The 15919-nt window shown below is 42.6% G+C and overlaps 2 protein-coding genes across 2 annotated transcripts in view; both read left to right on the top strand.

Moving 5' to 3' along the window:
• The first annotated feature begins 1189 nt into the window (after positions 1 to 1189).
• LOC119164022 (uncharacterized) lies at positions 1190 to 9369 on the top strand. The gene is made up of 5 exons (XM_037416119.2): positions 1190 to 1414; positions 3657 to 3826; positions 6252 to 6325; positions 7440 to 7520; positions 8964 to 9369. Exons 1-5 carry the CDS (start codon positions 1283 to 1285, stop codon positions 9137 to 9139), a joined length of 633 nt encoding a protein of 210 aa, XP_037272016.1. The 5' UTR covers positions 1190 to 1282; the 3' UTR covers positions 9140 to 9369.
• Positions 9370 to 14546: 5177 nt separating this feature from the next.
• The window catches only part of LOC119165691 (uncharacterized), an 8702-nt gene continuing 7329 nt past the window's right edge, over positions 14547 to 15919 (top strand). The window contains exon 1 of the mRNA XM_075870843.1: positions 14547 to 14706. Coding sequence (XP_075726958.1) covers positions 14575 to 14706 — 132 coding nt within the window. The 5' untranslated portion in view covers positions 14547 to 14574. The remainder of the gene's footprint in view (positions 14707 to 15919) is intronic.

Genomic DNA, 15919 nt, shown 5'->3' with positions numbered 1-15919 from the left:
GCTCCAGAAATTTCGACTACCTGGGGTTCTTTAACGTGCTCCCAAATCTGATCACAGGGGCCCACAGCGTGTTCCCTTCCATCGTAAATGCAGTCGCTGCAGCCGGGATTTGATCCCGCTACCTGCGGTTCAGCAGCCGAGTACCTTAGCCACTAGACGACAGCAGCGTGGCCACAGCCGTTTCGCTAGCTTTACATATGCAAAATTTTGTATTACTGGACGCGAATGAAGGACGAAGGTATGACTGGTGCAAACATGATAATTATGAGATGCGTGTCACGTAAGAGCACGACTACAATAACGCGTCCGATACTCGTACCACAGAGCTACGATGATGGTCGTCCCTCTGCTGCCGCCATCATTTTCATTTTCCTCCTCCTCCCACTTCAAGGTTGCTTCCAAGCATTGTAAGGGGTTGGCAAACAACAAAATCTTATGTGTTTTAGTACGAACGTCACAATAATGCACTACACGCATTCTCTACAAAGGCATGTTTCTTCAGAGCGTTCATGCGCAGGGAACAAGGATAATAGCGAGTTTTTAAAAGATCGTAATCCATCATGTTCGAATGGACATGAGGAGCAATGTCATGTGTTGTGTTATTATGGGCAAACCTAAGTTAAGAAAATCACCAGAAAATCTGTGTACTAGGTGATTCCAAGCAACTTCAAGTTCACTTTTTGCGGCGTTAACAAGAACGTGTACGTGCACGAGTATTTTCCAGCTTTGGTGAATCTTCAAAACGTTCTTGCTATTCTATTCAAGTGTGTTTATTCAAGCGTCCTAGAAGACGCTCCTCAAGTATATGTATATAGATAAAATCCCAAAAAAATTGAGACAATACGACAGATGTGTACTCTTTAGAAAGGTCACTCGCTTCAAAACAGGAATCCTAAAAAAGTAAGCCAATGCTCCGGTTTGCTACACAATAGAGGGAAGGCAACACAACAGTGTTAAATTACCCTCGATGTAGAAATCCCCATAAAAGTGTAAATAAAGCGGTTGAAATCAATTGAAATTAGATGTATAAATAAAGAGTAAAATGAATATGCTGAGCCGCACACTAATAAGCAGCCACATCTACCTGCAAGTCATAGCGGGGGTCGGCAGCATTACATAATCATGCATTATGCCCTCTTGTGTTGAAAACAAATGCGCACTTCAGCTGTCAGGCGTCCATGCCTCCACTCTCATTTCTCCTTTCACGTTTATCATCTCGGCGTGCGCTTAAAAGAAAGAGTTCCAGTGCGACAGCTCCACTAATCTGTTCCTGCACTTTACAATGCATACGCTACGGAGTCAGTGGCTCGGAGCTGTGGCCGTCATAGCCCTGCAACTTAGTCTTAGTTTCGCCGAGATAGGTCCTTACCCTGAACTGAGACCGGACCTTGAGAGATACCAAGATGCCCGAAGGGTAGGTGCTTCTATTAATACAGCCCATTGCACTATGGTGGTAAATTTTCGTCCGAACTCGGAATGTGGTTGGGACCAGGTTCTTGGTGATGAAACAAAGCCGGGTTCGTTGCTTCGCGAGGATGATCACCGCTCTCCTCGTGACTTTTCCCCGGGGAAAGATGCCTTCACCACTGGACGTTTTACAAATAGAACTTCATGTACAAAACTATTTACAAGGCAGAGATGTCGGCAAAAGTATGACCCGCAGTGGGGCCTAAGGTGGTCGTGCCAGTGTCTAGCCGGCAAGCTCTCCTAACAGCAAAAAAGACCCCTTGTCTTTTCTCGGGCCCTCCTTTTATCCCTCCGGCCTCGTTGCCCGTGAACCTCGTCGACACTGGACAGGCAGTTTTATGGAAGGAGCAGGGGAGGCAGAGGCAGTGCCTCCTAGAACCTGTTCTAGGTGGCTTTGGGCAGAGGAAGCTGCAGGGCGCCGCTTATCGGGAACACGTCAGGCAAGCGAGGAAGGGTATTTCCACGCCGAGCCGGTTCCGTTTCTCGGGAATACGTGTTACCAAGGAGGAAGGTGGCGGGGGATGTCACATGGAGCGCGACCTTACAATGGTATACAGCATCTTAAGTCACGGCAGCAGGAGCCTGTTACAAGCTACAATTCTGGCACAATATCTTATTGTAAACTTTTGAAAGTATCTCCAAGCTTGTCGCACTATTGCTGTTGTTTGAAAGTGGAGAGCCTTTATTGAGCACAAAAATTCAAAGTTTATCATCTAGTGCTGTCCTTCCCTTGTTATTTTGTAAAATTGTCACCAGCTGACACTGACTTGACAGCGTTAAATAAAAGTCATTGCTCTTACATTAAAATGCCCCTCAAAAAATTTTCATTACCACCAGATATTTCACAATAAATAGAGGCCGATTTCCAGACGTGTACTAAAACGGTTCAAAGATAGCTTTATTCACACAGTAGAACATGCCACCTCTCTTGAGTTCTGCAATGATCGTAAAATTGGCCATGTTAGCGCTTTTTTAAGGTACGAATCACATGAACGTAAGAAAGTTTGGAGAAGCGCACATTTACATTACAATGAGGACTCGGACCCTTCATATGAAGTCCCGTGTGTATAATGTTGAGTGGCAACTGAAATCGAAAAATGATGCGTACATCTAATAAAGCTATTGTTCAAAGGGTTCGGCAACGTCACCATTCATTGCCGCTTAGATAAAACCTACCGAAACAATATCACCCACATCTGCTGAAACAAAGGTCTAAGATTAGTTATAGTTACATCACGGTGCCACTCGTTTCTGAAGTAAAAGCGACCTTGTTACGTGAAAATCAACGTGGCCTAGCGTGACCCAAGCACTTCGTAAATACAGTTTACACGAAAGCAATGTCTTTGTTATAATGGCGCTAATCGCCCATGTGCTCAGATTTGGGTGCACGTTAAAGAACTCAGGTGGTCGAAATTCTCAAAGCCCTCCTCTACGGCGACTCTCATAATCATATAGCGGTTTTGGGACGTTAAACAACACAAATCATCAATGGCGCCAATGGACGGATGGTAATATCAATATAAGTTACCAATGGTTATTACATTCCTAGACAGTAACATGGCGACCATTTCCCGAGTCCGCCTACTGATTTTTATATTCGGCTAAGGTCTACTGCCTTTGTTAAGCGACCGAGCAGGCTTAAGACGTAGCACACTGACTCTCTGCCTGTAAATCATTCCAAAAGTAAGGGAGTAACAAGCCACACTATTATTGAAATGATTCTCTGACATTTCCGGAACACGCCAACATAGTCCCTTACATATAGGGTACCTTAATGCCAACCCTCTACAATTTTTGCGTCTACATAAGTAAAGAGATAATGTACAGTGATAACGTACACTAAGAATGTACTTCAAAAACTTATCGTAAGCCTCGTCAATAGGGCATCTACCTGCAATGCACGGCGACACTCAACTTGTAAGATCGACCACATGACTGGAGGCTCCCAAGCTTCTTGTTCAATTTCTCTGATGCTCGTTAATTAAAAAAATGTCGGAATATTGGCTCACCGTATTAAGTCTGACCAGTGGTAGTTCTGAATCGGACATTAAAAATAATTGCAACCCACGCCCTTAGAGTATTTCTCACATGGGCATTGTGTAGAGGATTTAGATTTTCGTAATAGCGTATATACACAAGTGACGAATTGTGACTTTGACCTTTGTGTCGCTCTTTTACTTCGTACAAAGTGCGGGCGGAAGAACGAAGACTACTACCTTGTCTACAGAAACTTCCTCTACGATTCAAACTACGGCGTAACTTCCAAATGTGTCAAGTTCCATGCAATCGAAATATTCGGAGACACCCAGACGTCAGCGAAGTACTCCTGGAGCGCTCCCGGCTACGGACGCCAATACTTGTAAGATTTTGTTGAGAACACTTGTGAATAATTGATCTTTTCAAGGGTTCCTTTTTATAAGAAACTGTAGCGAATTCTGAGACTAAGCTGACATTTGAAGAGGATTGACAGCCTGGCTAAATGATTTCGTGGCGAGATAAATTAAAAAATTAATGAAGTACCAAGTCTGATAGTTCTTATTTATGGGCGAAGGAATGAATATACCGAAATTAAATAAGGCAACATTGGCATGGTGTGACGTTGTGCTACGACATGCTTTCGCGTACAGCACACTCCTTCACGAGACCTTTAAAAACAAGCTCTCAAACTCAGTCTAGGCAACCTTCATGTGCGCACCTCCGTTTACCTAAAGGCTCCCTAATTCAGTATAATGTTTAGCGTCCCCTTGTGGCTGGGCGGAATACTAGCCAGCACGCCGAACCGTGGACTCCGCGATCGGCTCAGGCCTCGCAACAGTGCGCTGCTGGAGCCGATCACCGAAGGCACGCCTGGCCGAACTCGGAACGAGTATCGCTCCCGAACACTCGAAAATGTCGCAAGAGCTTCGATATGGCAAGTCAACTCGGTGGCTACAACGTCTGGCTCAGAAATATACGCCTTATATCGGTGAGACGTTATCACGTCCAGTAGTAAACGACAAGAAATCAGTACGTTACGTTGGGCCAGTCAATGTAGCTTTACTTGAAAGACGTTGCATAAGGTTAGAACTGAGAAGAAAAAATAATAGATTGATACAACGCCATACAAGCACACGTTCCTGCGCACGAAATGATCTGTGCATGTCCTTCAAGAGCATTCATGCCATGAATGCTTCAGGGAAAAAATGGTGTTCTTTCTGTCTTTTTTCGTTTCTTGTCGGTTGCAACCTTGGGCCACATCTTTCAAATTACAAGGGCCACATCGGACGCTCAGAATTTTAGTTGCTCTTGACAAAATGGCCATGCATAATGTAGTAGTTTCAGGGCTGTGGCTATCCCAGAATCCCTCAGGAAAGATGCGAAGCCAGACCAGGAACCATGTTTAATCGCCTAAGCCTCGACGGCAATTGTCCGTTGCCAGCGGCTGCAACGTGCCACGAGCGAATCCGGAATCGTCAGTATTCTTCCTAAAATCGGCACGCTCACGGCCACTGATCCCATGGTTGTGAACTACGAGACTTGTTCGCAAACCCTGACGAAGACCGGTCCACTGGTCGAAACCGTTGGAAATAAAATTAAGACAACCGCTAAGTTGTGTCTCATCTCTTCCCAAGTACGATTGTATAAGGTGAAGAAGCTGTTCCAATGAGTCAAGTGTACTCGGGATGAGATGAGACACAAATTAGATAGATAGATAGATAGATAGATAGATAGATAGATAGATAGATAGATAGATAGATAGATAGATAGATAGATAGATAGATAGATAGATAGATAGATAGATAGATAGATAGATAGATAGATAGATAGATAGATAGATAGATAGATAGATAGATAGATAGACAGACAGACAGACAGACAGACAGACAGACAGACAGACAGACAGACAGACAGACAGACAGACAGACAGACAGACAGACAGACAGACAGACAGACAGACAGACAGACAGACAGACAGACAGACAGATAGATAGATAGATAGATAGATAGATAGATAGATAGATAGATAGATAGATAGATAGATAGATAGATAGATAGATAGATAGATAGATAGATAGATAGATAGATAGATAGATAGATAGATAGATAGATAGATAGATAGATAGATAGATAGATAGATAGATAGATAGATAGATAGATAGATAGATAGATAGATAGATAGATAGATAGATAGATAGATAGATAGATAGATAGATAGATAGATAGATAGATAGATAGATAGATAGATAGATAGATAGATAGATAGATAGATAGATAGATAGATAGATAGATAGATAGATAGATAGATAGATAGATAGATAGATAGATAGATAGATAGATAGATAGATAGATAGATAGATAGATAGATAGATAGATAGATAGATAGATAGATAGATAGATAGATAGATAGATAGATAGATATTCAGAATTTCAGGCCCTGCCGCAATCAGTGTTCAAACTATCACACAAAAATGCTTCACTACATACGAAACTGCATAGAAGGTTCAACGTGCACTGTATCAGAAGAAAGCCAAACAAGTAAAATATCTATGTGGAGATAGAATCTTGAACAACTCCAAAACTCCTGAACAGAGGGTGTCGTTGGAGCCAGCGAAATTCTCGTTCCAATAATGTTTCATGTTGCCAAGTAATGTGAGAGACAAGAGTGGGTATCAGACACCATCATGTTTCATATATACAAGAATTACTGAGCCACTGAACTGATATATAGTAATTCCTCAAACACTTTCTCCATGAAGCAGATGATTCACTAAGTTGGCTGATGGACGGTCTCTTCGATTTTACAGGCACGGCCGACAACATCTTGCTTCATCTCCAGGATACTCGATCAGAAATCTGCACACCATCACTTTCCACCATAGTGAGTGAAGACCAATATAAATGTGAAGTGGTTTTTTTTTTTAAAGTCGTGATATTGCTCTACAATGCCTGTATGATGTAGTCAACATTGAGTTTTCTACACCAAAATTAGAGCATTTTATATGAAGCATTCATTTGTCTTAGACACTCAAATAAAATTATAGTGCATTAACATGACTAAACTAAACATATGTACACAGCAAAAAAAAAATAGATAATTTAGCCCATTCTAAAGGCTTCATTATGCCTTGTACTATATTCGCAATATCGATACTTAAGGGATCACTCTCATTATTAATTTTCACGAGCCAAAACAATTATATGATCGAGGCATGACGTAGTGAAAGACTCCGCAAATACCGACAACCTGGTGTTCTTTAGCATGCACCTAAGTCTAAATACATGGGTCTCTATCATATCATCACCACTGCTTCCTTAAATATAAATATCACCACAGCTTCATCTGATAGTGACCGTTTCGGCCCAGGCAACAAGTGCTCGTACAGTGTGTTTGGCTACTCTGTACAGCTGTTCTCGTTCCCGTTTTGAGCGAGCTGCGAGTAGTGACCTGGGAAAGGCTTTAGTCTTCTGACCCCAAAATGACGTGATTGTAGAAATCCAATGTTTGAATTATGCGCTTTTGACACACTGATCTTCATCGCACATGAGTAATAATGGCCAGCGCGTAGGGAAAGGCGAATCTTCAGCCATCTGACCTGACGCCGACCAGTCCAGATGGCTCAGAATTCGAAAATGGGGACCCAGTTTTGCCTCTGAATGGTCTGAGCAGACCCACTTGAGGGATCAAGTGTTTCGGTGCCTAGGTACCTTCGTATTTCTTCTTGGGTCACTTAAGTCACCCGAAAAGAGCAGACAAGACAAGTGAAATGAAATGCTTCCCGGAGCCATCACTTTCCACTGAGCTACGAATGCATGCCAAAGCGGGCATACTTTCACAGCAATAAACGTATAGATGTTCTTTCACCATTAGCTTTACTTTGACTCGCAAGAAAACGTGTCTCCGAGTGCAGAAGCTTCTGGCTAACATTTTTACAAAGTCTAAAGACATTTTATAGATAGCCTGCGATAATCTATTATATCTGGTTTCATTTCAGTGCCCGGGGTATGGCGACATCACACCATTTATAAAAACTGCTACAGCTGTTACATTGCCCGTCATCATTATGCCCGTGGTGGTAAGTTTATATATTTGCTTTAAGTATTACCTTTCCCATGCGGACAAACAATATCGGGAGTTTTTTTTTTTGTTATTATATTTGTTCAAGAAGAGGTTGGTGCCTGTGTATGGTTCGGGCCAGTCCTTCTGTCTAACGTAATAATTCGCTTCGTGATGACTATAGGTAAACTTTAACCAGCTGTGAAGCTGTCAAAGTGCGAAGATCCCTGACGCATGCGCCTAAGAATGACTTGAAGGCTAAAGCCATCTTGTTGATCTTTTTATTCTCAGTACTGTATTGATTCACCCCTTCACAAGCTTTCTGCACCTAAGGTGGCTTTGAATGGCCTCCGGAATCAGAGGCATGTCAAGCTTTCTGCATCTCATCTATAGCTCTGCACAAACTTTGTGATTGTCCTGCCCTTAGCAAAGGAACAATGACATGCGATAATGAAATCATGTTACGGCACGCTATCTGAGGTCACAATGACGTCATGATGACGTCACAAGTTTTGCTCATTTGTGGCGCCATCGTGACGTAATACGGGGATGTCATCACGCGATTTGCATTACTCGTAATTTTGTAATTGTTGAGGTATCTAAGCGTCTGGCCTCTAACCATAAAGCAGTATAAAGTTTATGCATCAAGTGCGCATTCACAAGAGTAACTATTGCTCGTCAGCCACAATGTTCCCACTTACTAAGTTTTTTTCTCACAAGAAACGTACGAGAACAATTGACCAAGGTGATGAAATAACAATAACTATTCAGTTCACAAGGTTCGGATGTTCCAAGCACTTAGCCAGTTCGTTCATAAATGGCGGTCTTGGCTTTCGCTTCAATACATTGCCAACTTGGTATGAGGCCAAAAGTGTTTTGACGCCATGCAATATCTACATAATGTAATCATGTTGTAAAATTTGGCGATTCGGTAAACTAGCATTCGAGATCGTTAATACTCACTACGAGTAGGAAGTATGCATCACAGAATTCAACCATTAATACCACACAATCATGTATGACGGCTATATTTGTACTAAAGAGCCGATTGTATTCACTGCGCCGATTTCAACCTGTGCAACCGAGCTTGTCGTCACGGCCCGTGTTTTGTTAGTCAGGCCTTGCTAAGTGTGCCGATTATTATTACTTTTGGGCTGAGATAGCAACTTGCTATAGATACTTTCTTTCTGGTAGCTAATTTGAATAATGGTAAAAAGCTTCTCGAAGCGAGGCATGTTCGCGACGTCGTAGATAAAGTGTTGCTCAGCGCACTGTCAATCACGGACAAGTGCCCCTCACAGACGCGAATAAAGGCACCGGTAGAATCCGTAAAACCCGAGGTATGTTTTCGAGTTTCGAATCTTGCTTTTTTTTTAAATAGCGAAGCTGCTGTTAGCCGAAGTTCTCGTGTCGGGTCGTGTTCAATCGTGCACCAGAGTTACTTGTCCTTCTGTCCTTGCAGGATACGGCTGCTCGTTGTGGCGGCCTGCGTCAGTGATTGCTCAGAACCGCATCGACTACTGCGACTTCATCTTCGACGCCCTCTGTGGCTCCTCTCCGAAGTACTACATCTACGACCCGGCATGCGAACGAACGCCGAACGTCTTTGTCACCAACACGGCACCATGGGATGAGTGACTCGTGGAAATGGATCAATGTTGTGGTCATTCTCGAAATGCACAGTAATCCGGAGCATGCACTGGAATAAAGATGTCATGCTGCCTAGAAATACAGCAGTGAATACAAACGTCATCAAGTGAACATGGATCACGACCTATTAGATTAATTTCATCATCGTCAGTGTGGCCAAGCCTACTGCAGGGTAAGGCCCTCTGATACGTTTTTCCAATTAAACTGGTCATGTCCTTCTTCTGGCCATACCCTCCTCGCAAGCCTTTTAATGTAATCTGCCCTTTATTGGCTTCAATTGAGCATCTTGAAAAAAAGAACCCGTCACAGCAACACCATGCCTTTATCATACGTGCCATGACTAAGTACCCAATGTATATGTGTCTTGACTTTAAAATCATTAAGAATGTTTAAATCAAAAATGTGCTCAATATCTTTTACATTTATAAGGTTAATGTTAAGAGATTAGCGAGCAGGATATTAGCTTTAGTCTGCACGTTTGTTTCGAACAAGAGAATACCAACCGCTTCTCGGGTCCTTTTGATTCCAGTGAGAGTGGTCTGCATGTGTTAAAATCAACTATTTAGAGTGGCGGAGGACAGTGTGACCATAAACGTGCGCATGTTGTCAACGGGGGCGGAGACTCTGTCCCATATCTGTATGTAACCGGACATGTCCTCTCGTTGTTTAAGGTGCCTTGATAGTATCGATGAACATGGCGTCTGAGTATCCTTAGTACATTATAGTTCCAAATTTTATCCTTCAGAAACGGAGAAGTAAAGGCAGGCCGGTTTCTGAGAACCATGTGGTCTCTTCATTTTACGCTCGCATTTATTGCAGAGGTTGCCCTCTTGAAATCACCACGGTCATCTTATTCTTGATCAGACGGGTGTCAGTCGAAGCCTCGATTTTATTGCGAGGATTGTTTTATTTCAAATTCGGACAATGGGCAGAAGGGAGCGGGGTGCCGCAGAAGGGCGCGCATCGCCTTCGGAAGTGCTTCGAGTCTCGGTCCGTGCCTCAACCGTGCCATAAAGTAACAAACGAGTGCGCATGCGCGTAGCATTGGCCGTTTCAGACTATCACTGAATGCATACTGCAGTTGTTATGTATGCACGATGCCATAATTATTCTTTTTGCGTATCAGCAAAGGTTCCTCCACGCGTTTACAAGGCAACACACGAACCTGCGCCAAACGTCACATGGTTCTGTTGCAAATGATAATTAAATAGGTTTTGTCGCTTTGTATTGAGTCGCCTTTAAAACGCCCACTCGTCACTCAATTCACATGGTTTGACGCCTGCCACGAATCCACGCTTCTTCCACGCAAAGCATGATGCGTTAAAGATACTCCTTCCAATACACATCCATACAGTGTTTTCTTTTATTTTCATAGCAGCTACAACAAATCTAGAGGCTGTCTAGTAAAACACATGTTTACCACGAAGTCTGCTTGAGTTCGATCTTGACTCGGAACCGGAAATTTGTATTAAATTTCCATTTTCTCGATTTTTCCATCACGGACAAGATCGAGATTTCTCGCGCCCATCCGACGACGGAATTCTGGCGGAACGAGGTCATTTCTTTTAACGCTATCGAGTTAAAATTTATGTTTCACAGTTCGTACGAAACTCACAATAAGGCATAAAGCATAGTTAATTTCCCAATTACGCGTGTGTCACACTATCAGCTAGAGTTGGAGATAGTTGAGCTTCCCTATGTTCTATGACACATACTCACCAGGAGGTGCTTGGTGCATAAGCGCCGAGCTTGCTGTAGACAGCTTTTTTATTTTTAGTGCAGTAGAGGTGAGCAGAGGGGCTGGCGCTATTTATGTGGCACATACACGCTGGGAGCTGTGTTACGCTCCACAAGGATTAACCTCGGTTCTGAACAGCTCGGTTTTTAAAACAAGATTCTATATTCCACAGTATCTGATCAGGTATAAGAAACTGAAAAAGGACAACCGCCCGTTTGTATCATGAAGCCACAAGAACATCGGTACAGATTTGTCAAAAAGAAAAGATTCTTAGTTGCCAAAAAATTTACCCTCGTCCGAGGTTCGAACACGGGACCAAAGTCTTTCCGGTGGCGGGTCACTCTAGCTACCAATTGAGCTAACCAGGAAACTGGCAACTGACAGCGCGAGGGTGAATTCATTGACAACTCGAAGCACATGGACACAAGTATTACAAATACTTGTGGCAGTGCATTAATATGCAAGTAAACCAAGTATGAATGGATACAAAAAGAGTACCGCAATATGGCGACAAGCACAATGTTCCTCTAACGAGGCCACTGTTGCTCACCGAATGTGAAAGTGTTTCAGGAACGATGCTATGCTTCTGAGAAGTCGGTGACCTCCTCCCCGACAATTACGCAGTCTGCTTTAAACTTGAACAAAAAGCGTAATTTGATTCTTTTGTTTTATAAACTAGATGAAATTCACGTCGACCTGCTAAACGTAGTCACTGTGAAAGAATGCATGGACAAACGGATGAAGATCATCACGTCATCAGGGAGAACAATCCCTCCATTTTTAATTTACCGTCTGAAAAAAAGAAACTGTCTCCTTTGTGGTAGCTAACAATGTTTCAAGGCCGCATACGGTTGTATTAGCGTGAATGTGCGAAGGTATGTCTAGACACGGTACAATGTACAGGCTCAGTTTTCATCTTTGAAGACGGAGCTCTCGTCGCCTGCTTTAAAGCTGCTGTCTCTGTTGATGCTGCCCAACGAATACAAACCATGGCAAACATTACCCCAATGACTTTACTATACTGCTGGGGGATCTGTAGGAGCTATTTAATTCGCTGCGAAATTCAAGACCTATTACACTACACCACCTCACATGACTACATCGGCTGCTGTGGTGCTTTTGCAACTCTGCAGCACCCTTCGAGGGACTTGATCAGAGTCGTAACTAAAATGAACTATATTCCAGACTCGAAATCAGCCCTGCAGCGTCTGTCGTAAGCTTTGCGTCGTGGTGTACAATACCAGTTAGTATTGGAAATAAAAGAAACTGATCAGCAATAGAAATACAGAGCATGACACAACTTCCCAATGGTTTAGAGGCCACTGTGTAATCACCGGCAACGAGCATGCCAATAACTCTGCAAGCAACGCTCATGAAATTCGCGTGCAGGAAGCCATTTCACTAGCCTCAACTGATGCAGCATCAAATTTTCACTCGCTCGGATATTCCCATTAAGTCAGGAACACATGTGAAACACAACCGTTTTTTTTTTTTTTTTTTGCATAACCTCCTTCACCGTCTCGGTACGTCAAAATTCTATCCGCACTGTCCCAATTTAAAACAACAACCCACTGCCACCTGTGGCTCGGAGCGTCATTCGCGAGCAGTTTCGCTTATCGAATGGAAATGTTAGACAGCGCTACCTGTGATCACTTGGATAGCGAGGAAACCATTGTACACATCCTTTGTAATTTTCCTCATCACAGCTTCTAGAGAGAACAGCTTTCAGCAACGTTGACACGGTTACATAACCAGCCATCCTCTGAGCAGTCGATTTCGGACTGCCGGAAAGTTGGAGCTTCTGACCAGCAAGTGAAGAGAGAGAGAGAAATAAAGATACAAGGAGAGACAGGGAGGTTAACCAGACGCACATCCGGTTTGCTACCCTGCACATGGGAAGGGATGAAGGGGAGAAAAGAGGTTGCAGAGAGATGAAAAGGTAAACACAATCACGAGCACACACAGTCACTCAGGTTTGTCACTCAGGTTGGTTGACTTTAAGTAGCAGTGCTTTAGTTGCTTTCTGCGCAACTGAAGAATGCGCTGCTAAAGTATTAACGGCAAACCGGACTCGCTAAACTACTTGAGAGTGTTCATACTTTCGTTTTGTCTATTTTTTATTCCTTCCTCTTTTCTCTTTCTGTTGTTGTTCTATCTCCCGTACCCCTTTCTCAATGTAAGGTAGTGAACCGAGGAATTTTCTTCTTGTTAACCTCCCTGCCTTTCTCTCAACCTTTCTCTTCCTCAGTATTAACAATGTAGCCTCAGTTACCTTTCGTCAGCAAGAGAGGCAGACAAGTGGCTCTCAGCTTGGAAAAGTTTCGACTTGACGGTCAAGTCAATGCGGAAGTGACATGAACAATCTCTCAAGTCATCTCCGCTAGCAATCCCGTCTATGTAGTGCTTTGTTTGTCACAATGCAGCCTTTCGGGCTTCGTCAGGCCAAGGGCTTCTTTATTGTCTGTGTATAGTTTCTTGTGCGAACAAACCTGTTGTATGAGGTATAAATATAATGAGGTAAGCGTGCACATTTAAAATGGTCCTTTCTATTTCTGTATTTTCTATTTATGTTCTCTATACGGATACAACTGAAAGCTTCCATTGTATTCTACATGAAGGTCATGGCTGCGTACGAAACGGAGTCACTACGAAGGCATAAGCCTCAGAATACGGTGCACATGAGGAGCTGAGAGAGTCAGTTGCAGCGTGTACATTTTTAAGGATTCGTGCTCGTTTGTCAACTCAACAGAGAAAACAATTCTCTCATTTGTCACGTTGCCATGCAAAAAAAATAAAGCGGTTTTCTTAGCGATACCTAGTGACATTTCGAGGTTGAATTCAGTTGTATCAACGAAGACGAGCACGCTCTTTTGTATGCCTCGTCTTGATACAATGTACGAGCTCAGTTTTCATCCAATTTTAAAAGTACTTACGCTGCTATGCAAGGCCTTTCAATGTCACTTACTAGAAGAAACTGCTCCCGGAGAAAAAAAGAAATGATGAGTGTTTTTTTTTTCTTGTGGACAATACAGATACTTTCATAAAGAAAAATTGTTATGACAGACAGGCACCTGTTGTTTTCCTCCAACGTCTGCGTGGAAATATCGTGTCACTGCGCAAGTAGCGTTGACATTACTAATTAACAATAGCTTCTCAGTTATTCGAAACTTGATGGAAGTCTCTTACATGGAAAAGTTTTGGGGTGCGCGAAGACTACTAATTCCTCATTTTCTAAACGTTTTCATAAAAATTTATATTGTTCACGAAGAACAGCCTTAATCAACAATAAGGATACAACAGCACAGACGTCCGCCTCTTATAAAATACGCATACTTCAAAACATAGCGCCTGAACCCAAAAAAACAATAGGCAGATCACCCAAGTTGGCTGCACAAACGACAAAAAACAAGTGGGAGTAATTAACTCGACTAACCTGTGATGTAAAGCAGCGCAATGCAATAAATAAATTTAAAACTCTCGAAGTTACATCTTCAGGTGTATAACTGTAACAGTGCTGCCCGGGTTAAACAATCATGAACTATTTCTTCTACTACTCGGAACAATTATATGCCATTGGCTGACAGGTGTCGTTCTTTCCTCCTCCTATGTCATTCTCTTTCACACTGTGTATTTAAAAGGAGGAGTTTCACGAAATCCCTATACATCGTTGTATCGGCAACACGTAATGACTGCACGAAGTAATCTCCCCGTAGTAACAATTGCTATCTTCGCCTTTCAACTTTTAGTCAACTTCGCTGGGGCTTACTTTTACCCTGAACTGAAACCTTCCGTACAGAAATATCAAGATGTCAATAGGGTAAGTGTTCGTATGTACCACGCTTTATTTATAAGTTTTATAACTAACTTTAGGCGGGTCTTTGAGTGGAACTTGTATGCATTTTCTCTACGTTAGAACTGCTGAGAAACCGTTTCGCACATTTTATTGCGATTATAATTATACGGGCACTCTCTACAAGTTCTTGGCGCCACCGTTGCCGCCATGACCGTCATTGTTCTACCAGCTAGTAGAAGCCCATAAACTGTGGCGAATAACGTGGCTAGAGCGAAGATCAAATAATATGAAAATCTCCGTCGCACAGAAGACATAGGCGGAGGCTGCCCTTTAAAGGAATTCCTTTGGTCCATTAATCGGTTATTTACCCAGCTAGCGCCACACGAAATTGTAATGTGACAGACTACCCCCTTTTCACGCTCAACCAATCTGTCCCGGTCTTTCGGTCAAACCGGGTGCTGCGTAAATAACTAATTAATAAACTATAGAAATCCCTTAAAAGGGCAGCCTTCGTAGAGTCTCTGCCTGCATTGTAAAGAATGTAAATGCCATCCTTTACTAAATGAAACGGAAATCTTCTCGAGGGTCAAAAATGGGACCGCACGAGAGATTCTTGAGACTTCTTTCAAACACAAATCAGGTGACTTATGTGTGGCGAGGCCATCGGGTAACCTGCATAAACTCTAGATTGAGTATCTGACCACCAACCTGTTATCATTAGCACGTGTCCTTGATTTTTATTTCTATGTGTGTTTTTTCTGAAAACAAACATCAGTTGTTAGTCTGCGCCTCTCCATGCTCTTTTTTCTTCGTGTTTTTTTTTTTTAGCAAACTCCCATCCACAGTATCTCATGATATTGATCTAATGAGCTATTCATCGTGTTCGCCATGCACTAATGTATTCCCATTCAAGTTCTGGTGACTTTAGAACGTTCTATTTACCCTTTCACTGTTTACAAACACAGGCCTTTGGTGACATCCATTTTTCTACACCACTGTGCCTTATTAGCATCGGTGGGTAAGAAGAGCATTAGAAAATAGCCCGCTAATTTTCTACACTTTCCTTCTTTTATTTGGTTAAATATATTCAATTAACTGTTCTTTTGAACTACATAAAAGTTTTAGGAGGTTCATTTGAACATTTAGCACGTTCTTTTTATCTGGAAAACTAATAGGAGACTTTCCTTACCCTTGAAGAAACGTGAAAATGTCCTTTCAGTTTCGACTTTAGGAGCTG

Source organism: Rhipicephalus microplus, chromosome 8 (genome assembly GCF_043290135.1).
Source record: "Rhipicephalus microplus isolate Deutch F79 chromosome 8, USDA_Rmic, whole genome shotgun sequence".
Lineage (NCBI taxonomy): Eukaryota > Metazoa > Arthropoda > Arachnida > Ixodida > Ixodidae > Rhipicephalus > Rhipicephalus microplus.
The sequence above is the reverse complement of the archived record's forward strand: the minus strand, read 5'-3'. Positions and strand labels throughout refer to the sequence as shown.